The sequence below is a fragment of the Columba livia genome, chromosome 25 (genome assembly GCF_036013475.1).
Source record: "Columba livia isolate bColLiv1 breed racing homer chromosome 25, bColLiv1.pat.W.v2, whole genome shotgun sequence".
NCBI lineage: Eukaryota > Metazoa > Chordata > Aves > Columbiformes > Columbidae > Columba > Columba livia.
In genome coordinates, this window is record NC_088626.1 from 2,736,613 (window position 1) to 2,761,248 (window position 24,636).

Below are 24,636 nucleotides of genomic sequence, written 5' to 3' on the forward strand. Positions count from 1 at the left end.
TGTTGTAACGTTTTACTGAGTCATGACTTAAGATACTTTGAATCCAGAGTTCAGCATTCTAATACAGTTAATGCTGGTCTAGGGTGGGAGGCTGGACTTAAGTGGCCTCTTGAGGTCTCTTGCAGCACTGTCTGCTATGATTCTGTGATGCAAGGACCAATCTAAACCCCCTTAAATTTAATAATGACCCTGTCGTTTAAGGATTGGGGTTCACACCTCTTTCCAGCACTTTTTTGTGTTTTCAGTCCTGAAACACACATTTCTGGCATGTTAAATATATTAAAGATTTCTTTGGAAAATTACTCTTAGGAAAAAATGAACAAGCCAGAGATTACAAACAAGGAATCTTCCTGTTCTGGCTAAACAGTCAGCACATGTGCTTTGTTAATCAAGGTTAAAAGTTAAAGGAGCCAGCCAAAGACAGCTCATTAATTGCGAAGTGTCAGCCACTATTGCGCTTCTAAAAATACGCCAGTGAAGAGCTGGACTGGACAGACCTTGGAGGGTCTCACCAGGAATTTGGTGACCATGATCTGCTTGGGTTTATATTTCTGCAGGGACTACATAACATCTATGTATGAAAGTAGACAATATAGAGGCAAAAAATGCTGTTAGTGTTGAACTGCCGCTTGGCACCCCCGGTCCAGTCGCAGTAACAAGGCTGTTTGCTGCATCCACCATCTGATGATCGACCGGTCCCTTCTCCATCTGTCTGGCACCACGGCTCCTTCTTTTCCTTCCTCTTCAGCCTAATATTGCCCTGAAGCAATTGCACACTTTGCTGTTGATTGTGCTACTGCTTCAAGGGGAAGCATAAAACATTACCAGCTATGTGCACTAATCCCATACATTGCTTTCTATGGAAAAAGAACACACTAGCCAGGTTAAATGGCACTAGGGCGTATGTTTACAGGCTGTTTGCCTTGTCTGTTGCTTGTGTCTGACTTGCTGTTTGAAACCCCTTTACCCAGGCAAATAGGAGAGAATCTGATTGTGCCAGGGGGAGTGAAAACTATTGAAGCCCACGGCAGGATGGTGATTCCGGGAGGCATTGACGTTCACACCCGCTTCCAGATGCCGGAGCAGGGGATGACATCTGCAGATGACTTCTTCCAAGGGACCAAGGCTGCGCTGGCTGGGGGCACCACCATGATCAGTAAGCTGCCTGGTTTTTCTCTTCCAAGAAAGCTTTTCTTTTCTCTTTCTCAGATAAGCACAGAAACTGTGGGCTGTGTAAGTCACACGACTGGTATTTTGGACCAGGTGCCAGCAGTGGGAGATTTCAGATGTCTGTCCAGGTTGCTGAGAAAAGCTTGTGCAGGGGTGGGAACAGGCAGTCAGTGTTGGTGCCAGTGTACTACGTGTCTTTGAAAACTGGGCCACTGAAACTGAAGGATTTGCGCATGCCCGCTTACGTGCGCAGCTTTAGCACCAGGGTTTTCATTAGCGTTGTTCTTTTTGTACTCACATCCTCTTTTGGAGGAAGAGAGAAATTGGGAAATGAAAATAATCTCAAAATAAAAAGGCAGACAGACAGACTGTTGTGCTGACACCAGGATTAGACACTCGTGGTGTTCCCCTCGGGCTCTAAAATGCCTCATGAATGACTTCCAGGCTATCTGTCCTCAATTAGGTTGGCTACAAATGCTTGGCTTATCAGAGCCAGGACCTTAACATTCTGTAAGTCATTGTTGTTAACCTGGTTTGAGCTAGAGAAGAAAAATAAAACCTCAGTTACAATGCAGTCGATCACGTATAAACTCTAACACAGCGTCCTGGAGTCTGTTGCTGCATATGGGAATCAAGGAGAAAGGTGTCAAGTGATACAGTCTCTGAGCATCTTACATTGTTTGATGTACAGCGAGGTGCTGCCACTTCACAGGAGGGGACTTAAGGTACAGAGAAATAAGAGAGTGTGGTTCAGAACAGGTACTGGTGTCTATTGTCCCATCCAGGGATATAAAGAGATCTTAGGCACAGCCAGGAATCAGCCTCAGTTCAAACCTGGTGCTTACGGACTGGAACATCCTCATCTCTTAGAGGCTGGTTCTGAGCTGGCTTTGATCCCTGGCCTGGTGGACTCATTGACATGGAGGTTGGGACTAGGAGCCGGCGTTTCTGAAACAAATCTTTTTCTGGGTCTGGACCTTGCCAAGAGGTTGTGTCTGGCCTATGAACTTGGTCTAATGTTTCAAATAACCTGGGAAATTATCTTTCATCATGTTATCACTTTACAGTATGAAGATAACCTACACTTATAGAGAACATAAAGTAGCTGTGGATGGTCTCATTGTGCGTACTAATATCCAGTTTTGCTTCCAGTCTTTGCGTCAATTTAAATCAGTTTCACTGAAACAGTATTTTCAGCTTCAGTTCATTGACTTTGTTTCACTGGTTGTTCCTTTGTTACTAGTGCACCTGGTTCACACTTGAATTACCGGTTTGTTCTTGCTTGTTGTATTAGGTGAAAATAACATTCTTTGTCATCTGTGCTGAGCTTTTACCAGCATTATTTCCCACAATGACACTGTTCAAAACATTTGAAGCAGGGATTGCTAAGACAATATTTTCTAAGGTGGCTTTTTACCATGGTTGTCCAACTCTATCTTGTACTTAGAGGTGCTTGGACCTCTCTGTATGCTTGTAGATGTGCATTGCCTTTATGACTGTAGTATCTGAATATCTCACCAATGGTGTCCATAACACATCTTGGAGAGTCCCCCATTTTATAACGTCTCATTTTACAGATGTGAAAAAGTGGTACAATGTAGATCATGACTGTGGACAAACCATGTAGAGGAGGCCGATGGCTCAACTTGGCGTTACCGCCTTCCCGAGTGTCTCATGTTAGGATAAAAATACACTCCCACCTTTGAACAAAAACCGTCTTCCTAATGCACAGCAGCAAGAACAGTAATTAAACCGCTTAGGATGATGGAGGGATGTTTCTGATGGGCGGCTATTGGCAACTGAACGGTGGGAAGCAGGGAAAATAATCCAACTAGACTTCAAAGCTTTGGAGACTCTGCCCTGTGTCAGCTCAGCTGGTCTCTTCTTAGCAAAATTATACCGTTTGCAAAGACGTTTTTCCACAAGGAAGCGTGCAAAACTGCCTCAGGAACATACGCTTGGTGGGTGGCCTTTGGTTTTTCCCTAAGCAGGTGGGAGTTGTGGTTGATTGCGGCGTTTTTTCCTTTTATGATAAATAGGACAGTGTTTGGTGAGCTAGATTAATAATATCTCTAACAAAGCGCAGCCTGCAAATGACACAGGAGTGTTTGTAATCGTATTTTTTAAATGCCTCCATTCTTCAAGCTTTTTTGGAAGAGCTCGCCTCATGGATGGGAGCTTTGTGGGAATAAACCATGTTTCTTCATCTGTGCTTTAAGCTTTGCGTTATATATTTACAAATACCTTCATCTGTTTTATTTCTTTTATACATAGCCCTATTTGGGGCAAGAAATGGTTTAGTTTGCTTCGTACTTCAGTTTGTTCTTATTTTCAGGCAGGAGGGCACTTTAAGGCTGTTCGCTTTACAATCATTGTAGGGAAATATTTGGTTTATATACATTCTTCAGTGAAATTAAAATGAAAATCTTGCATAGGTTTCTATTGATTGTTGGTTTTATAAAAACAGTAGATGAAATCCTGGCTTTGGCAAAGTAGTGGAGGGTTTTGCCATTGACCTCAGCAGTGCCAGGAATTCACCCTGCATGTCTGCTTTGGTTTCAGTGATCTTCATTTTCAGCTCAGCTCAAATTCAATGTTGTTCCTTTAATTCTCATGGCGAACCCATCCAAGGGAAGCACACAGGAGTTCAAGAATGTAACCTATTGTTTCCAAGCCCTGTTCTTCATTTATTTCCGTTCCTCTTTAAAGTAAATTCATGACTGCGGCATCAGAGAGAGGAGAATCCGGCTCTCAACTGGTACCAAATGCAGCAGCCTCTTCTCTGTGCAGGACCGATGATTTATCCCGGTGGGAAGCAGATGTGGCTCCAATCCAGTGCTTCCCAGTTTATCCCCTGGCCAGCTGGAATGAGGGAGAGCGATGATGATCTGAATTAGCCCCTTTATGCTCTGCATCACCCACGTTCCCATACAGCTCTCCAGTCCTTGCTTTCCCAAGCTTTCCTCTGGGTTCCTACACCCAGGAGTTAGGGCTGATTTCTTTTTCTAGCTACTTGTTCCTCGGAGGCCATCGGGACAGGAATTCCAGCTATGATCCTTCTGTCTCTACCTTCTCCAGTGCCAAAGGCAAGACTCCAGCTGCCTCTGCGGACATATGACAAAAATGTGGTTGGTTTTGCAGCGCAGAGCTGAGAGGTGAAATGAGGGGTTGTGATATGATTGTCTTTCTGAAACGATCCGTTCTCAGTCCCTACCTCAAAACAATATTAGTGTGGCTATGTCAGCCAAGGGCAGACAGCGCTGCACATGTTTGACGATAACATTGCTCTGGAAAAAACTTGGATTATCGCCCTTTTAAAACGTCAGAATGCGGTGTTTGGGCATTAAGTTGAAGGGAGGATTCTGGGATGATCTGCATAAGACTTTGGAGGAGAGAGGAGTATTAGATCGGCTCCAGTTCGTTCAGTGTAGCTTCCCTAAAATCCCCTGTACCCCATGGAAGGGGAACAGTCCTCCGGAGTTTTGGAAAAGGACTTGGTGCGGAGTTGCCCTTTACAAGGGGCACTTTCTCACCTATGGAGCCACAGTTTTGTTGAGCTGAAGACGGCACTTTTGCAGCCCTGTTGCCCAGCTTGAGGCACTCTGCCCTAGAGCAGTCCCTGGAGCTATTAGAGAAGGAAGACATCACTGCACAGAACAGGGTGGTCTCTCCAAGTCTGGGGATCTTTTGGTCTCTTATTAACTGTGATGGGTGAAATCCCCATCCAAATCAATGGTAAAACTCCCCCTGATTTCATTAGAGGCAGGATTGCCTTTCTCTGCTCCTAACCCTTCAGAAAAGACAAAGCTAAGCTGTGTATATTAATATTTACTGGCTCTCTGATCCTCTAGCCTGTTTAATGTCCCAGTGAGAGCTGTGTCTATCCAGACCAGCTCCCACACACATTTCACCCCCCTCCCAAAGACTCTGCTTCTTCCTGGCTATCTGCTGTCCTGGAGTGAGATGGCTTATGGATATTGCCTGTGTTGACTCAGTTAACCACGGTTATAATCATAGAGAGAAATTATAGTGAGAGAAATTATAGCTCTTTGGTGACTTGGAAGCCAGCTGCCTTTTGAACTTGACTAGCAGTTATCCTAATAACATGGAGAATGTACGCTGGGGATCTTGGGAGGTTCAGAAAATAAAAGGGAGCTTCCCATGGGCTGCAGTCTGCTTCTTAATGCTTTCCCTGCTATTAAAGAGCTCGTGTGCAGGCTGGCAGGGCTTTTTGGGAATGCGTTGGCTGCTCGGCTACACTGACATTTGTAATGCGTTGACACCAGGTCTCCTAGATCATCCTGAAGATGGAAATGTTTCCAGTCTCCGTTTTTGAAGTAAGCATGTCTTGAGAACATGGAGCTGCCCCAAAGGTGATCAGAGTCAAAACCACCACAGCGTGAGCTTTGAGCGAGGTTTGGAAAAGACCAGGCAGTGTTCTGGGGCACGGGGTGATATTTAGACCCAGCAGTGAAGACAACCTTACATTCTACCCTACTGGGTGCTGCTATTTTGTATTCCAAGGTTTAGCCGTCTAAGTTAGCAAGAGTCTACATGGTGAGCAAAGGAGGAGGCTGGAAAGGGAGCCAAGAAAGGAGGTGACAGCACTGGTCACGCAGCAACTCGTGGTGGAGCTGGAAGGATAAACCCAAGCGTTGTGAGTCCCAGGGCGGTGACCACAGCGCTGCAGTGTCTCCCCAAGTCTCTGCGGCTGTGTGTACACAGCTCTGCATTGTTCCGCAGACACCAGCCTGAATCTTGTTTCTTTTTGCACCCAGTAGCAGAGATGAAAGAGGAACTGTGCGGCTGGGCGCCGGCGCTTCAGAGAGCCCGCGCTGGGCTCTAGGGCTCCTTCCACTTCCTGGCAGCTGGCGGTGATGCTTCTGCAGCAAAGAGATGTTTAATTCTCTAGAAATGTAATAAAAATGTCCACTTGCTTGTATAAAAGACGATAGGTGATTTATATGGGTAGAGGCTTCCTTGAACTGTGTTCTGAAGATAATGACATTACCACACGGGAGTGCCGAGTCCCTCCGGCCCTTTCTTTCCTCTCTCCCACTCCCCTCGGTGCCTTTTATACCCCGTCTCTCTTCAGCCTCCGCACCGATTCACGCTACATCTTATTCGCTTCACTGACTCCCAGCTTCCTGCTGATGTGTTCGTTGCTTTCATTCAGAGCGGGCTTAAAATCCTTAATGAGAAAGTCGGTCCGTAAACAGAGATGGGCACTCCCCCGTTGCGAGCGACTCTTCTCAAGCTTTTAAACCCCTCTAAGTCCATTAGGAATCTCTCCCCGCGGTGGTGTCTGCAGCTACCGCGGGGACGGCAGCGCTTCCAGCCGTCCCCGCGATGCCGACGTTGTGCTGGACGGGATCCCCGCTATTGTTCTGATGGTTTCCAAAGGGGTCTCCTTGGAAGCGAAGGCAGCGGATCTGCCAAGCCCTCCGTGTCTCTTGCCAGTTCGCACAGAAGGAAACAGCTGTTCGTCCTCAGCGCACGTTGTGTGTTATTGTGTGCGTTGTGTTTTAATTTTTCCCCTTTGGGCTGCAACTATTGTTTCTCATCCTTTTGCTGCTGAGACAAGAGGCTCCTGTGAGGAACAGATGAGGAGCTGCGTAGCTTTGCCCGAGGTGATGCAGGAGGCCGGTGGTGTGATGGTGTCTTTAACCCTGGCTGTCAGATATTCAGGCTAATAGCTGCTTACCAGATGGACCATCTTTCCTCCTTAGTGCTGAAAGGTGGAATCCGCAGCGTCTGGTTTTGGGCTGGAGTCTTTGAAATCACTGCAGTCCACTTGTTGTAAGTCAGTAGGTTTTTTCCCTATTTTCCCATCTTCTGCCTTCCCCAGAGCTGCTCTGCATCCCGGCCCTCGCTCTTCTGCCCCTTTGGCAACACTGATTATTTTAAAGAGCAGGCGAGCGAGGCCCTTGCTCCATTTGTTTTAGCCAGCTCTCCTCTGGACCCGTTACTGGGAGGAAGGAGCGGATGGAGCCTGGAGACTCTGATTTAGTTGTGAACAAATGGATGTTGAAGCGGCAACGCCACTGACAGAGCAGCCGTCTTCCTGCAGATGTGACTGACCTAGATTTTTCCATGCATCCAAAAAGAGGGATTTGGCACCCGCTCAGGAGAAATAAGCAATGTTGTCAGTTCAGGCAATAGCACTTAATCCCTCTTGTTCCATGTAATGGTTGGGATCAGTAGTGCTGCTTTCCCACTGAATGGAGGAGAGTTCATGTTCTTTTGTTTGAAGAGCTGCTTTTAAATGCTCTTCTAGCTTCCATGTGTCCAATACTATTATCCCCAATCCCCTGCCTTATGGATGACACACAGAAGTAGAGAGCTAACAAATATCACCAATATGTTGTGTTTTCCCTAGCCCCTTGCATCAATGGAGAATGCACGGGATGCTTTCAACTGTGCAGATGTAAAAGTTGGTTCCTCCAGCTAAAACCTGTCTGCTGTAGATTGGAAAGTACTCTTAACAAATAAAATACGATTATCAAGCTCTGTTAATGTAATATCGCTTGCTGCCTGTGATGGGTTTTCAGGGCATGTGTGTTAAGTCTTGCTAGATAACCTGTCTTAATCACCTTCAAGTTGAGACAAGGTCTCAAAAGAACCAGCAGGAAACGGCGCCTCCAGCTCTTTTCTTGGCTTGTTTTTCTGGGCATGGATTTTTGCCTTCCTACCAGTGTTCAGTCGCTTTTACCTCCCCATGAGCTTGACTCAGCAAAACCTTCCTTGTCAGACAGGAACTCTTAAGTTTCCACGCTGGGACTTAGCTTTGCGTGTCAGGGGGAGGAAGCAAGTGATGCCTGAAAGAAGCGATGGCTAAAACTAAGCGATGGCTAAAACTAAGGCAGTGTTTCCCGCTCTGGATTCGGGTGAGTGCCGTCTGTTGGCGTCTGGGGTCAGTGGAGTCTTTTTCATCTTTCCCTCGGCCGCTGTGCCTTCAGTTCATAGATCCCATCTGTTTCTTAGAAACCGGATTGTTCTTTAATCTTTCTGGTGAGAGGGAGAAGTGTTTAAGGAATACCAATTAGCCCCTCCTGTCTAGCGTACTTTAATCATGCTTTTAAATTGCCAGTTGTTACCAGCTTGGGGCTGTGCCTGCATCTTTGCACAACCCCAACTCCTATTGGAAGAAATGCAGTGATGCACTTCAGAATTACAGCTTCGTGAAACTCTTTTCTTCCCTTCATACACAACAGTTAGTGTCAGGACTACCTTTGTCATTTAGTTTCTCCATGCTAGTTGCTAGCTGTCCATAATGGGGGGCGACTTTGTTGCTGAGGGGTTGCGAGCTTTAATTTGAGTTAATTAAGTTCACCTAGACCCTCAGGAGTGAAACATGGGATGCCACCGATGCTGGTCCATGCAGCTCATGATGCTCTGGTTACTACCAGGACAGGAATACAAGGAAAACCCCTTTGTGATGGAGGAAGAGGTGAGCCCTGTGTGTCTAAAATGATTTTGGCTTCCTGCATCCTAAAAGTAACAGGAGGAACCATTGGACTTTAGCATGCAAATGCTAACTGGGAGATCTCTCGGTGAATTTTCAAAGCCCATCAAAAAGGGCCATGCTTTGGAAGTTTCCCTTCCTGACCGCTTGCAGGGCAGATTTTCGCCAGATTGCTTTGCTCCTGGAAGCAGTTACATATGTGCAGTGTGTGTATTTTTGGAATCTGGGGGACTCTGTGTTGTTTTACATATGAATGAAATTCCCTGGCACAGCCTGCAGGCAATGTGAGCTGGTACAGGAGTTCCTTGAGAACCATCCTGTATTATTGCACAGCGCTGCTTTTGTGCAGAGGAAAAGAAGGAGGAACGTTCCCAAAGCATCGCACAACAACAGATAATGTAACCCAATATTACATCAAAAATCTCATTCCAGAAATACCTGTCAGTTAACGATACCGCCCCAATGGACTTTTCTTTATTTCAGATAAGATTTCTCAGGATTTGTATCAGTGTTTGAAGAGTTCAGCTACTGATGGGGTACAAAGGACTTTTCAGACTGATGTGCAGAGACTCCTTATCCACTGGGAACTGGAAAAGCTTTGTAAAGTCTTTGTAAAAGGTGATGTCTTGTATGTACGAGTCTTCCTAAGCAGTTCCTGGGTTGGAAGAGCCCCAGGCTTAGTGTCCATCTTTGGGTTGGCCAAATCAAGTGATGCCCAGCAGCGCATCCTTTTCTCCCTCAGACTTGGTGCTTTGTGGGGGTCTCATGGACCTGAGGAGATACCGGAGTGCTCGAGACGCTGGACCAGGGCTCTTTCAGACCTGGACGAAGGAAATTCAGCACCGGGGGTTGTGTCACAGAATTCTTATTTAAACTCATCCAGTTAGGACCTGCTACAGGTTGTTATTACAGCAATCTCAATAGCTGTTTTTGCAGGCAATATTAGCCTTACAAAGTTGATAGAAAACTAGAAGTGTCAGTGTAGTCAGAAAATGGACATGTGCTGCTTGATCTCCGTCCTGCAACAGGTTTGTTAGAAAATAGGATTTGCTGCACCTTCGCATCAGATCCCACCACGGTGTTCCCTGTGGACACGTGCACATTCAGGTCGGGATCAGTCCTTGCTTCCTCGTCTGTAGTTCTGTCTGACAGTCGTCAAGCCAGTGGTTTAACTGAGAGCAGAATGGGGGCTCTTAGAGTCTTAGCAGAGTGGAAGTGGGATGATGGTGATTGATGGAAACCTCTGCCTCAAAGCATCTGGCCCTTGTCCAGCGAGGGGAGATGGTTATATGGCAAATACCCAGATTGAAAATTCATCTTTCCGGTCCTGAAAACATAAAGCCCTCCCAGAACCATCACAAATTCCCATAGTAAAAGTTCCCGTTCAGCAGTTCTGTTCTTCTTCATCTCCAACTCCCCCCTGAGATGACTGTGGGCAACAAAGTGAGGCCGAGAGGCCCAAGTCTGGTCTTGGTGACAATGATGCAAATCTAGAATTGTTCCAGCTTCCTGGCTAGTGGAAAAAGCCTGACAGGCAGGGGACATCTCCACTGACCTGAGAGGGACACAACTGCCTTACGGCGCTTCATCTTTTGTCCTCTTGTTTCTGATCAAACTTTTGCCCCTTGGATGTGGTGTTGTAGTTGTGTTTTGCTTTGACTCGAAATCCATGGCTACGAGTTGAGATTTTTCCCAGTCCCATTCCATCAAGGTTTACAGGTCAATTTATATGGAAGTCTTTGAAGTCCTGTGTACTTTCCTCGCGGGCTTCAAGTGTGGAGTAAGCCTAAAAGGAAGAATAAATCTTGGAATCACTTAAATATATCTCTTTTGAACTTGGCTCCTACCTCCTCCATCATGGTGACCTCCTGAGACACAAGCGTAGCTTGGATGTACAATAAACCTGTTCTGTAAAGAAATTGAGCCTCTTTTGATCTGATCTAAATATGTAGTCATTCCAGCTGTTGAAGTGGGTTATTAATTAATTTGGACATACAGATCCCTATTCTTTACATTTGTGTCCAGCTGGCATGAACTTATTAATCATATTTTGGATCTAATCAGCTCAGAAGACAAGTGAAATATCTGTATGACATCAGTGAGGGAATAACAGAGCATTGCAGGCTGCAAATGTAATCAGTGGAGCATGGATGTGGCTAATTCTTCTGAGCCTGGTCCAACTTCTGATTCTCTGCACTGAGTCCAATAAGCTGGGTCTAAACTGACAGAAAACAACATGCGGTGTTGTTCAGCCTTTTCTTCCCTTGGTTTGGCAGACGCAGACAAGCGAACAGTCCTTGCGTAGTTGTATTAGCGCTGTAAATACTATTCTGTGCAAACTGTTGTTACCCTTCAAAATAATCTCTTTATTTCGGTATCTTGGAGGAGAAACACAAACAATGATAAAACAATGTGGGAATGAGACTGTTAAGAAAATTCTTCATTTGACTTTTCGTTACCTTCAAGTGTATCAGCTCAGGTATGTCAGATACATGAAACGGTGACCTTAAAAGCCGTCTTGTCGTTATCCTTTCTTGTCCTAGATCAAAAGCATGACCTGGAGTGTGGTTTAGAGGAAGAACAGGCTATGAAATCAGAACGTGGGAGGTGTGAGGCTCTTCTAGGTGTCTTGATTGGGGATTTTTGAGGTCAGAAGAATTGCCGAGGTCTCTTTCTTGCCTCAGTTGCTGCAGAGCCGGTGAGCCGGCAGTTGTGGTTCAATACTCAAGCAGGAATCTTGTTGCTGGAAGGCTTGACTTGGGCGAAACTTTGTTACTGGGCAAGGCAGCTTTTGGTAGTTTCATTTCTTGACATACAAAACGGTCATAATGATATATAACCAATAGTAAAAGGGATTTTACTAGCTGAGAGTTTGAAAGTTCTGGATGAAATAAGGTCTGTGATTATGGGATTATCTGCTGTGAAACTTCTTGGGTGAGTTAAAGGCCTGACTTTCAGTTCACGTATATCGACGTATATCGTATACATATCACGTATTCCACTTGCTTTCCCAGCATCACTCCCAGTTCACACCAGTGCCCAGAGAATCCTGCAGCCGCAGACCAGCAGCTACTCCAGACTTCTAAGTAGGGAGCTGTGCAATTGCCAGGGCTGAATTTAATTACAACCTTTCAATAAAATGGCTTGTGACAAAATGTACAACTCAATAAATTCACCAGATTTCATCACATGCAGTTGCTGTGAAGATTAAGTAGTATGAAAAAGGCAGATGTGTTTATAGTGATCAAGCTGCTATTTAAAGTTTGGGGTAGGAGAAATCTGCCTGCTAGCAGTTAAGCCAAAACGTTAAGGATTTTCACCTTATAAACTCCTCTTAAACAATAGGCACATTTAATGCTCGTAGGAGCAGGAAATAACGCGTAAAACTGCAGTTTATAATAGCAACTGGAACCCTTCATCCATGATTTTATTACATACACAATTTTGGTAACATCTGACCCTAATTCACGTTTATATTGTCCATATCAAACCGTTTTTCTCCTTCCTGGTAGTGGTGTTCATCAGCTGAAGAGCAAGAAGAAATTCATGCTTCAGACAATACGTAATTAAACCTGTACAGGAGAAAGCTGGAACCAAGGGCTATTTCTAGCAAAGCCAGGAAGGGCTTTAACAAGGCAGAGCCTGCTCAGAGGAGGCAGGATGCAAAAGAGCAAAAAATGGAACATGCTACAATACCAGGAAGCTATAAACCCCATTAATCCCCACCCACGAGGACATCCATCCAAAAAGCTAAGTTTTGTTTTCAAGGCAAGCCTAAGAGCTGAGTTCAGCTCTCCCACTGCAGCAATAATTTCTCTTGAGCTTAGCGAGAGGTCAAAAATATGAAGGCATGGCTCTTCAAGTGCATTTTTGTGAGAGCTTCCAAGTGCCAGGGAGAGATTAGATGGGATTGTTTTATGGTTTCAGTCTCAAAGTTAAATTCCCCAGCCTCCTGTGTGTGTTCCCTGTGCCCATGCACAATAACTTGCTCCGTTCTCAAACCGGGTGCTTGTTCAGAGCAGATATCACCCGGCTGCAGAAAAGCTCCTGAGGACCAGAAGGGCACAGTGTACCCAGGTTTTAAGAGGGAGCCAATTTGTGATACAGGGCTTTACAAAGCCGCTGTTTAGAGCTGAGATTGGCACCGTTTTGAGTGGACTGTGCAGCCAGTGGGTCCGTGTGGGTTTGAAGTACCTGAGAAGATAGAGCGGCTGCATGAAGAACCAAGAGATGCTCAAAGCCAACCCTTAATACGCACGCTGATCAGCGACGTGAATAGTAAACGCTGCTGCTTTATAAGCTGATGCTGTCGCTTCTCCTGCCCTACTTAGATATTTTTACGCTTGTGTTAAAACAATACTACTTTATCTTCCTCCATACTTGGAAAGTTGCCTTAAAATCAATTCCTCTAAGTTTTTGCCTTCCCCTTTCATTTAACACGGATGCACTGATGGTTGTTATCTCTCCCCCACAGCATTCAACCATCTCGGCTCACAGGACACATAACATTTCAGGGTGGCTGAGGGCCAGCTCTGTTATATTAAAGCCACACAGATAAGCTCACAGTGGTTAGTGTTGTTGTCTCACTCCGGCTTATTGTCTGCCTTTAATCTTGAGCCGATTAATCTGGCCAAGGAGGAGCGAAGGATCATGAGCGAGACAGGCAGAAAACCAGCCCTGGATGGTGGGTGGGAGGGAGCTGAAATACTCAGAAGAAAGAGCAGATGCACCTTGTAAGCGACGTAAAACCGTGTGTAATGACGGGAGAGCAGAACCAGGCACGTCGGAGGGGTAATTAAGAGCCTTAGTGATGGTGGCTGGAACAATCACGGCATGTGGGTGCGCAGGTGCTGAGATCCGACTGCCTTCCAGAGGGAGGTGAACGCTCGGTTTGTCTGAGATAAAGACAAACAGACTATCCAGTAATTTTGGAATCTCAGTATTTTATCAAGGGAAAAATTAGCTGATTTGTATAATACAAAATCCTTTAAAAGTATTTCTTTTTAAAAAGCAGTTGCTTGGCTAATGTAAACCAGCTTGTAAACCAGGCCGCTACATTTTTGGATTCTGCATCTCCGAAGGTTAAAAGATAAATCTGCAGAATGTTTTCTGTTCATAACTGAGAAACCACTGTCATCCTAACTTTGGCTTTGCCGTGTAACTTGCTGAGAGTGTATATTAAATAAAGAGAAACATTAGGATTAGGCCTGAAATTCGCTCTGATTCAGGGAGCCACTACAGGACCACAAGCTCTTTAATTCCTCCTTTGAAGGTTTCAGTACTGATGAAGTGATACTTTAATGATTTTTTCCTTTTGTTTCTGTTTTCGGAGCAAGCTTTGAGCTTAAATGGAGCTGGCAACTTCCTTTGCAGACCTCAGCAGCTGACATGATTTCTACAGCAATAATCAGCAACAGGAAGAAAACATCCAGGCTCGGAAGCACAAAGAGATCAAGGCTGTCGTGGTCTAGACAACGAAGGGGTGACAACAGTCGACATTACAACAGTTTGTCCTGAGCGCGTCCTGTGGGCGTGAGGCCGCTCCAGGAACTGAACATTCCTGATTTCTGAGATGAAGGAAGGAAAGATGGAGCCGTAAGCTGTCGGGTTCCCTAGAGAGCTGTGGTTCAGTGAGGTCAGGACGCTGCTTTTCGCATGGGAAGCCTCCACGGTTGGCTTTGCTGCGTGCTCCGGTGGGTCAGAAGACCTTGTGTCCGTGGTCCTGCGGCACATCATACCCAAGGGTCATCTTGGGAAGCCGGGGCTGTGGGAACACAGCGGCTGGAGCTTTCATCAGCTGCTTTGGGCTGCTCTGAAGCACAGGGACCTTAAAGAAAGAGCTTGTTGTTCTATTCTGAGCTCTCGAGCTGTGCTAAGGGCTGGAAGAACTTCTCTGGAGCTGCGTGTGGGTGATTCCTGTCCATAGCAATAGGCAGGAGTAGTTGCGATGCTCAGTCCTTCTAACATCAGGCAGAGAATCAGTCTTGGCTCTTCTCCTTTAAAGCATCTATGCTCCTTCTCACTTATGTTTTTACTTAAAAATAACAACAATTTACTGCAATAACAACCAAAACCCCAACACTTCCATGAGGCCTAGCAGGTAGGGATGTAGGCCATGATCTTGCCATGTAGTCAGCCCCTTCCATAACAAGGGATGGTAGAACTGAAGAGACGTTTGCATTTGTATCTGAATTACCTCTAGACTAGCACTTAGGGTTACATCCACCTTCCTTATGTGCAGCATCTACTGCTTCTGCTGCCTCAGCTGTGGCCACACAGCTTGTTACCCGCTTCAGGATGCTGCATGTCGGGCATCCCATGGGATGTTCTCTGTGTTGCTCCTTCACCGATTCTCTTTGGACTGGTTAAATCACCAGACTTTGAAGGCTCTTGGCTTGCCTTGCACATTGACACTGCCTGCTTGCCCTCTTCTTCCATGTGAATATAACGAAGTCGTTGGTCAGTAATATTCGCCTGGCAGAGCGCTGCTATGGAAACAAACTGTTCCGCTTTGGTGGGGATGATGGGTGATTTGGCTGTCGGTGAGCTCAGGGGAGCTGCTATGAGATGTGTCAGCAGCACAGCTTCCATGTAAGATACCCCTAATCCCCGGAGCTGATTTTCATGCACATATGCACCGCTACCTCCATCCCTTACCCTTATTGCAACCAGCTGTGGTTTGGCTTTGTCAACGATCCGATCGAGCTCCCTTGCCCCCTCTCCCACTCCCTCCACAAACTCCGTTAGTCAGACTTGGGCAGCGCATGAAATAAACTGGTGATAAAGCTCCGATGCGAGACACCAGAGTCATTCCTGGGGGCTCCGTGCTGGGCTGTGAAGACTCTGCGGTGTTAACCCCTTGGTGTCTCCAGGCAGAATTTCCTAATGCCCGTAAGCCACGTATCATCTCGGGGTTGGTAGAGCTCTTAGGCCACCTTTGGTCTAAGTAGAGATGGATTTGTTATGGTGATGTGTAAGAGATTAAATGAGCTTTTTTTGCTTTTTAATTAGTAGGCTGAGGAAGACAACTCTTGCGTTAAGGCGCTGGCCATTTGTGAAAACCTTGGTTTTCTCCATATCCCATTGGTAATGCAGAGAGAATGTTATTTTCCTCCTTGTTGTTCATACTATTTAAGCTAAAGATCAACTCTGGCAGAGTGACACGGGGCTACGTACTGGCCAAGAAACAATGCGGTCTGGAAACCAGTGGTACGTTGCTGACCACTGGGGAGGAAGAGCTCGTGGAACAGGAATGGGATGATTGTTTTGAAAAGACAGGGCAGTTTTTCAGCTGATGAAGCTGGGGTCGCCTTTCCCGAGGGTGCCGAAAAGCACGTTATTGATCAGATTCCAGCCACTGCGCAGATTTCGGAGCTTTCTCTCGTAGTGCGGATTGCTCTCATGGGCAGGACACAGCAATCGGAGCAGCCACCAGCCCCTTCTGAGCCCCACGGCCTCTGCTGGCCTCATCCTTCAAGGGGCAAACACAAGCCTTTTGGAAAAGTACATTTTAATTACTGTTTTGATATCTATCCCATAGCCACCTTTGCAGAAGGGAGAGGGGGTGAGCAGGGCTTTGCAGGAACAACGTCGTTTTGGGTAAAACCTCTTGGCTCTTTGCAGCGTTTGCACATCTCAGACGTTGGGGATGTCATTACCGACTCGGCTGTTGTTCAGGAGAGCAGTATTGCTTTTGCAGCGGGTCGGGAGCTCCTGGTGTAAATCTAGTTCTTAAGGCAGTGCAAAAGCAGTAAATCTAGGCTGCTGAATCTGGGGGGTGAAGCAAAGCTTTGTACTTCACTGAGAGTCGGGCCCAAGGACTTGGTCTCTTATCCCAGCTGTGATTTAGAGCTCGCTGCTGAGCCGATGGCAGCCCAGATACTCACCAGCGAAGTTAAAAATAACCGGCTTGAATTTATCTGCTGATAATTGAAGCAATTTTTGTGTGTGTGTGCGATTTGATGTAAGATCAAGCCAGGCCGCTCTCCTCCTCCCCAACAGTGCCTGCCGAGTTTGTGACCCCGAAGTCCCACAGGCTTTTCCTGCTCTCTCAGCAGCAGTTCAGTTTCTGAGATGCTGGCTTGCGTCTTTAATTTCAGTGTGCGTAGTGAAGATCTTAGAGATGCCGCGCGTTCAAATAAAACATGGAATGCCGTTCAAATTACTGGGAGGACCGCTAGACCTTCAGATCCGAATCTCTCTGTTACCCTTTGAGGCTGTTCTGCATCTCCAGCACTGGTGGAATGTCCTGTAGCTGCCTGGGAACACAGTTGCTGCTGGACCGAACGCGTTAGGTTAGAAGGACAATCAGACTGAGCTGGTGTCTCTGGAGGGTTCTCTTGGTTGGGATGTGCAGCACGAAGCAGCTCCGATCCATGCATGGACTCCTTGGTTGTCACCATGTACGTGCCAGCAGTAATAACATCTTTACACTCTTTGGACGCATTTCTAGCGTGTCCAGAGGCACAAAGACACTGCTGCAACACAAGGTGCTGAGCCCTGAAAGCTGCTGACTGATGCTCACAGGGGATCTTGCCTGTGACATTGTTTATTTGTCACCAAACAGGGGAGCGGTGTTTATAGAGCTCTCTGCAGTGGTTTGGTTTTGCTGCTCCAGGAATTTCATTTGCTTCCTCCACAAACAATTGCAATAAACAGGCTGTACTAATTGAAGTATTTCCTTCAGCTTCTGCTCCGTAATCACATGTGGGGCTTCAGAAACCAGGTCTTTCAAACCCAAATATTTTCAGGGGAAGGTGATGTCGTGTTTTTGCGGCAGCCTCTGCAAAGTGTGCTTTCTGTCTTGGACATCCAGGAAAGCTACAGCGCCAGCCATTGACTAACGCTTCGGTTGTCTTTCCCAGTTGATCACGTAGTTCCTGAGCCAGGGACCAGTTTGCTGACTGCGTTCGACCAGTGGCGAGAATGGGCAGACAGCAAATCCTGCTGCGACTACTCTCTGCACGTGGATATCACCGAGTGGCATAAAGGTGTCCAGGAGGAGATGGAAGCTCTGGTTAAAGACCATGGTAAGTTCAGTTAACCCAAACTCAAAGAAGCCTTTCCCCTCTTTATTTTTCAGGGCAGGCTCTTGTGGAAATTTTTACTTTTACATCTGAATAAAGCTGTTCTTGGCGCTGACATTAACTTGGCCCATTCTGGCTTCTGGTGGAGGTTTGGCCAGTCGCTGCTGGAGAGGGCTCAGGGGATTGGTGTCACTGGTGGTGTTGCAATGTGTGAGGTGGGTGAGCATTGATTTGCAGAGGTGAATCTCTCACTGCTGCCAGGCAGAGAAGCACATTGGTTCAGTGGAGGTCCTTTTATTTTCATTAGTGCAGGTAGGTGGTTGATTTGACCATTACACTGTTGCAAGCAAGGGAAGAATCAGACTTGGAAGAAACAATCCAGCACTAGTTGCTAAAAGTGGGGAAGAACTGAATAGAATGACCTCATAGGTTTTTCCCCGCTTTAAATTTTCTCGACGTTTCATCCTTAAACTAGAGCAATTTTCCATCCTGTTTGTAATGTAAAAAACCCAACCTCTTACATCCTAATGAGTGTTTTCCCGTAGGTGCCGGGTAATTAGTTCAGAAGGCAGGAGAGGGAAAGCTGAGTTAGGAGACCTCCCTGTGTGTCGGTCAGTACAGACACGGTGCAGGAGGACACACAGACAGACACAGATTTCCCATTGCCCTCGCAGGAGGGAGCGAGGGATCGGGCAGCCAGGCCTGGTCTCTGCTTTTGTGTGCGATGCATTTTGCTTATTTTTTCACTCAACCTCCTGCAGTGCTGAATCCACAGAATTATTCTTAATTTCCCTGTGAAGTGGGAGCCGAGGGCTTTGGCCGTCCCCACGGCTGGAGCGCAGGCTGCTCCCTTCTCATCAGTTGCGCTAATAAATGCCACATGGCTGCGGAGATCCCGGCTTTACGCTGTGGTCTGGTAAAAGCGCATGTGCCGGTGCGCACGCACTCGTGTGTCCACATTTCACAGCGGGTTCGAGTAATTTATGTGTCCACCCATCATTAGTGCTGGGGGGCTGATTGAGGGGGACATCTCTCTTTAAGGAACGGTGTGTTTCGTAGCTTTGTCTGTGCATGCAGTTGGTGTGTCAAACATAATCCCTTTGCTTGCTTTCTGCCAGGTGTGAACTCCTTCTTGGTTTACATGGCTTTCAAAGATCGCTTTCAGCTAACTGATTCTCAGGTAGGAAGGCTTAATGTTCACGTGCTTTTGTCACTGTAAACTGTGTGTTAGTCTCTTATACGGGTTTAATTTTAATACGCTTGGATCTGACATTCTGTTCTGGTTTCAATCTTTTTATGTGTAACAGTACCCAAGATCTGCAACAGTACCCAGAGCTCTGGTTTGAAGATATTTTTTTAAATTTAAAATAAACCCAACAACAAACCCTGAAACGCTTGGCTGGGGGAAGCAATGGCAAAGCGCTCATTTTGAGAGATCTAAGGTTTTATTCCAACTCCTTTGGTGTGGAAGCAGTGGCAGTTTTATAAATTGCTGCTTTCTGCTTAGGGCAGGACAGTGAGATCTCTGGCATAACTCTGCTGTGCGTTCATCAGCTCAAGCGGATCCGGATCCAGAAGTGGGTTTCTGGCGTTGGGACCTTAAAAAGGAATTGCCCTCCCATTTGCTATTCTGGTGGAGATGTTTGGGTACATTTAATTGTTGGGATGGGCGGTTTGTATGTGGTGGGAGGAGAGGAATGCCTGGGAGTCATTTGGAACAGTGTGGGAGGCAGTGGTGTACGGCAGTTATCGCCGTTCTGCAAAATTCTGGGTGCTGAAGGAGACTGGAGCATATACTATATAATAGGTGTGTGTATCTGAGTGTCCACTCAGGGGATATTGTAACGTGTGTTTTCGTTCTTCCAGATATACGAGGTCCTGAGTGTAATCCGGGATATTGGTGCAACAGCACAAGTGCACGCTGAAAATGGTGACATTATCGCTGAGGTATGTTGTGTTTATTCTGTGGATTATTAACTTCAAAATGCTGGGAGGGATTTAAACTCCAATTCCTTCTTTGCAAACAGAAAATCACCAAGACTTCTACAAGTATAGCATAGCTGTATCAAGGATGCAAGCAGAGCTGTATGTCAAGTGTTATCCCCTTCATTGCCACTGATAAAGCAGGTTTTTGTGGCAGCTTTCATGGCCTTCTTTGCCTTTTTCCCCATAAGACTGTGTCTGGGTGGGACTGTCGCTGTGTCCAGTAAAATGTTCAGCGGTAACTTGAGCGCAGGGAAGGGAAAGGAAATCCCTTCATACAGTACCTGGGATGCTGACGTTTGGGATCTGTACATCCTTTAAACAGCAACAAAGAAATGTTAATAATGTATTTGGATTTAATCTCATCTCCAGCTCGTTTTATACATGAAAACTTGGTGTTGCGGAGGATTTCTGCATTGCCTGGCTGGGGAAGAGCCCACCTGAGTCTTTGAGCCCAGTTGGCTGCACTTGCAGGATGATTTTTTCATGAGATACCCTTTTGCCACATCTTAGAGATGATTTTATAGACGCAAATGTGTAGTGAAAGTTGAGGGGTTATGAACCCAGTGGGGAGCAAATCAAAATACAAGGTTTCCCTGACCTCCTGTGAACAAATCAGCAAGGGCTTTGTGAGCTCTGGTTATTCTCAGCCGGGGAAGTTGGACGGGACTCTGGTTGTAAGGCCCTTCTGTAAAGCCCCTTGTGATGATTAGCTTGCATGAATGCTTCGGATCTCACTTGTACCTCTGTCAAACAGCTGTGTTTGCAAGAAAAACGCATGTTGCTTTAAATCCTTTTCCTGCTCTTTTTTCTCTCGGCCTCAGGAGCAGCAAAGGATCCTGGAACTGGGGATCACAGGTCCTGAAGGGCATGTGCTGAGCAGACCCGAAGAGGTGAGGACTTTACTGCCTCTGCATTTACACCCCCAGTTTATAAGATTTCTGTGTTGCCATCAGGTACCTTCATATTGGGATGAATGCGGCCAGAAACACAATTTTATCCTGGCTGTAAAGGTTATTGCTGCATGGGAAGAGGATAACATGCTTCTAGGAACTAACTAGTAACTAGTCCCTTCTAGAAACTAACTGCTATGAGTACTTATGAGGAACTGAGGAGCCCCCTCATCTTCTGTACTGGAGAAGGGGACATCTCCAGAGAGTAATTAACCCAGCCTAAGATGTGATTCACCCTCTGGTAAAGCTCATCTCTTTCTGTTGATTATCTGAGTTGGTCTATCAAGTCCCTGCCCAAATACCAGATATCTAAAGAGAGAATCAAATAAAGAACCTTAACATTTTGCTTTTCTGGTTGGTTCCCATTGAATTCTTCATTTCCAGTCTTTCAGTGTCTCTACGCTGGACATCTCACTATGGCATTCTGGCTTCCAGAAGTCCATCCGTTACGTACAAGCTGTTCTTTTTGTTCCTGCAAGAAAGATATCGGGGCTTTGCTGACTGCCAGATGTGGCAGCTGGGGGTGTGAGATCATCCACACGTGCTCCTCGCGCTCCCTCTCTGTTTCTTCCCCTTGGTTCAGAGAAGCAGCATCCAGAGACATTTCAGTAGGAACATAAATCACTCAGTTGCTTAATGCAGAAGGGGAAAACAAAACGCTTGACTTGGGCATTATGTGAATCCTCGCAGAATTTGTGTTTGGCTCCGGGAGCTGGGATTTTGTGCTTCCTGCACGTTGTGAGCAAACACTTGCACTGAGCTTTCCGCCCACTCACTCCTGCATTTTTGGGTTGGTTTGACATATTTTTTGGCTTGCATCAGGACAAACGGGAACAGATGCCGACATGACACTTGGGGCTCATCTGTGGAGCACCCCTAAACTTCTGTTGACTTCAAAGGAAGGCTGCTCCTTAAATTGAAGGGTCTGGCCATCAAACTGGCCAAGTCTTGTCTGGCTACTTCAAAGCTCATCCTTAGCGCAGCAGCAGCTTTAAAGCGTGAACTCCGTGGCTCCCTGGCTTGGGGGGTTTGTTACATCTGTGCGGAAATGTGTTCTTTCTCAATACAGCAAGGAAGGCTGCGTGAGGACACGTGCCTGGCTCAAATGGGGACCAGTAAAGCCTTTTCCCAGCGTCGCTGGGCAGCTCTGTGCAGCTGAACTCAGCTGCGCTGTCTGCCCCAGGCGGAAGCGTTTGGTCCAAAATTTTCCTCCCTGAAAGTCATAGGAAACAGAGCAGGAAACGATGTCATCTGGTTCCCTCCCCTTATCTCCAATGTGGGTGTAACTTAGTGTTTTTAAAAACACACAACTCCCTTGGAGCTGGCAGGTGACAAAGGCCAGATTCTGAGGGGGCAGCAGATCCGCAATTCCTGTTGAATTCAGTAGGAGTGGACGTTTCTTGGTGTCCCTCTGGGGTGCTGTTAACGCTAAAACTGGCTTTTCACACAGCCCCTTACAGAGTGTACAGTCTGCCCTGAGGACTTAGGATGGTTGTCATCTCACTGAACAGCCGCTTAATTCAGACCTCTGTCTACAACGGACTAGCAGGAGTTGTTGAGCAAGGCTAAATCAAAGCTCCCACTCAATTCAGTGAGACTTGCCTCAGAGCGGAGCATTCAGGGTCTGGCCATGTGCGTTTGTGTCTTGCTCGGAGCATCCACATCTTCTCAGTTCCCAGGTGGAGCAGAAGGGATGAATTTCACCGCTGACTCGTGGCTTTAACTCGTTAACCTCAATAACCCGGGCTAAGCCAAGGTGATGGTATTCAGCATGTTGTTCCAGCCAGCAAAGGGATCCTTAATTAAGGCACCACCATCCCAGGTCAGCATCACCCATCACTTTCTGGAAAACTCCCCCTCATAGCTCAGATCATTCTGCGATGACTTTTCAGAGCAATCCATCACTTTTTGTTTTTCTTGTAGCCACAAAAACGCCAAAAGCAAGAGCAGTCCAAGTGCTCCAGGAAATGTCTGTCTTTCTTTTTTCCAATAGAACTGCTGTGCTAGGGCTTCCAATACGTACTGGTAATTGCAAACATTCCCCTTTGGACTAGTCGTTGGGTTATTGTTATGTGCCTGTCACCATAGCATCTGGGCACAAGGCAGGAATTCAGCAGCCTTGTGCAGAAAATCTTCTCCTCCTGCTTAGCAGTTGCTCTAATGTGTTTTGGTCAAAAATCTGGTGATGTGTGTTGCTTTATCCCTGCTTTGCAAGTGGGAAACCTCAGGTACAGCGTGATAGGCACTGTGAGCATTGCCCTGTTGTTTTATCTGTTATCTGGACGGCTTTCCTAAAGATGTGTGATCTGCAAAAGTCTGCAGTGATGATGTTCATTCTAAGGCTGTAAAGTGACCCTTCGTCTTGCTGAGGTTCTCTCTCCACGCATGCAACAAAAAGTAGTTGATTTATGGGGTGGTTCACACTCTGTCAGATCTCAAGCCAGATGTTGTAGTGGAGGGTACAATTTAGGAGGCTGCTTTGCAAACGTGGCTTACCAGAGTATGTGGCTTCAGCATCTCTCTTCTGCGTGGGCTGGGACATGAATAGTTTTGTTGAGTCAACGTTTAGTTGGTTATTTTTGTCTAGGTTAAAGAAGGGGCTTAATCACTCTGACCTTGAGCACCTGGACTGTTATTTCAGAACGTAGTCTACTTGCAGAGAAACTTTGAAGCAGCCTAGGAGAAAACATAGTAGTGAGAGGAGGCTGCAGCTCGATGATGTTTTAATTATCGTGATTACACTGTACATTTTTCTGGCTCACAATCAGAGAGGTGGAAAGTCTCTCCTGTTGTCCCTGCACAGCCTGTTTTGCTGTGAAAGCCGGGGCTGTGACCCTCCAAAGGTGAACGGGATGCGCTGCCACACTGGGATGTTACTGTACTAACTTGCCGCTGACTTTATTTCTCAGGTGGAGGCAGAGGCTGTGAACCGGGCAATAACCATCGCCAACCAAACCAACTGCCCCCTTTATATCACCAAGGTGATGAGCAAAAGTGCCGCTGATGTCATTGCTCAAGCCAGGAAAAAGGGTAAGTTATTTCCCTTGGATAGCAACACCCTATTAGCTCATGCAGTTCAACTCCTTGCCAGCATAAGCTTCATCTCTACAGAAAGGGTTTCTTTTTCCAGTGTTATTGTCCAGGCTCTTTTTTAAAACGTCCCAAGCAACTGCTTGTGTCTCATCTCCCACAGACAAGTATTCAGGGGTCGTATCAGTGCCAGAAGATGTTTCTTCTGTTCGGCCTAGAGCCTCTTTCTCCCCACTCATCCTACCACATTAAACCACATGCCTTCATGTTATCACAGAGTGATTCCATGCTGTCTCCATTTAATTAATCTGAGGCCTGTGAGGGAACTGAGCTGCTCTCAGAGATGTGGTAGCTTCTCCCAAGTCCTCACCCTGCTGTCTTGCCCCCAAGGAGCAAGGGTTACAAGCGCCTGGCTCCCTGCTTTGTTCTGTGACTAAACCCTTCATTTCTATTTAAAGCAGTTCTGGGTGGGTGAATAAGCAGGAAGGATGATTTTCCTCCTTCTTTCCTCAGAAAAGTTGGATTTAATTCTATGCAGTCTAAATAAACCTGAATGGATATACAAATGACATCACTTTCCATCTGGGTGTTTGGTGTGAGAAGAGCTGATTTCCTACCGCAGCAAACAGATTTGTGTGTGTGTATTGGCTCAGAAGTGTTTTGGTCCCATGATTCTTGTTAAACGAGTTCAGAGTTGGTGAGGAGCACTGATTTCCAAGGCATCTCTTCCTGTTCGTGGTATGGAAGCAGCTCAAGCTGTTTGGGATGAACCTTCCTCTCCTAGTTCCATTAGTGGAGGCGATGCTGACATGGGATGTGTTGACATGCAGAATTGGGTATGTGTTGCATTACCCCAGAAAACAACTTGATATGGCTGCGCAACTCAATCCTATAAGCCAGGGAAGCATCTCTGCCTTTTTCTAGGTGAAGTACTGGAGACACGCACACCACAGAGATGCAACAGCAAGAAAACCACCTTCTTGCCACGCTCGCTGACCCCTTGACCACT

The 24,636-nt window shown here is 46.4% G+C and overlaps 1 protein-coding gene across 9 annotated transcripts in view; it reads left to right on the forward strand.

Annotated features, from left to right (window-relative positions):
* Positions 1-24,636, forward strand: part of DPYSL2 (dihydropyrimidinase like 2) — a 66,475-nt gene that overhangs the window by 31,744 nt on the left and 10,095 nt on the right. For all 9 annotated transcript variants that reach the window (XM_065041040.1, XM_065041039.1, XM_065041042.1 and 6 more), the window contains 6 exons: positions 972-1,156; positions 17,500-17,664; positions 18,780-18,841; positions 19,528-19,608; positions 20,469-20,537; positions 23,507-23,627. In XM_065041040.1, coding sequence (XP_064897112.1) covers positions 972-1,156; positions 17,500-17,664; positions 18,780-18,841; positions 19,528-19,608; positions 20,469-20,537; positions 23,507-23,627 — 683 coding nt within the window. The remainder of the gene's footprint in view (positions 1-971; positions 1,157-17,499; positions 17,665-18,779; positions 18,842-19,527; positions 19,609-20,468; positions 20,538-23,506; positions 23,628-24,636) is intronic.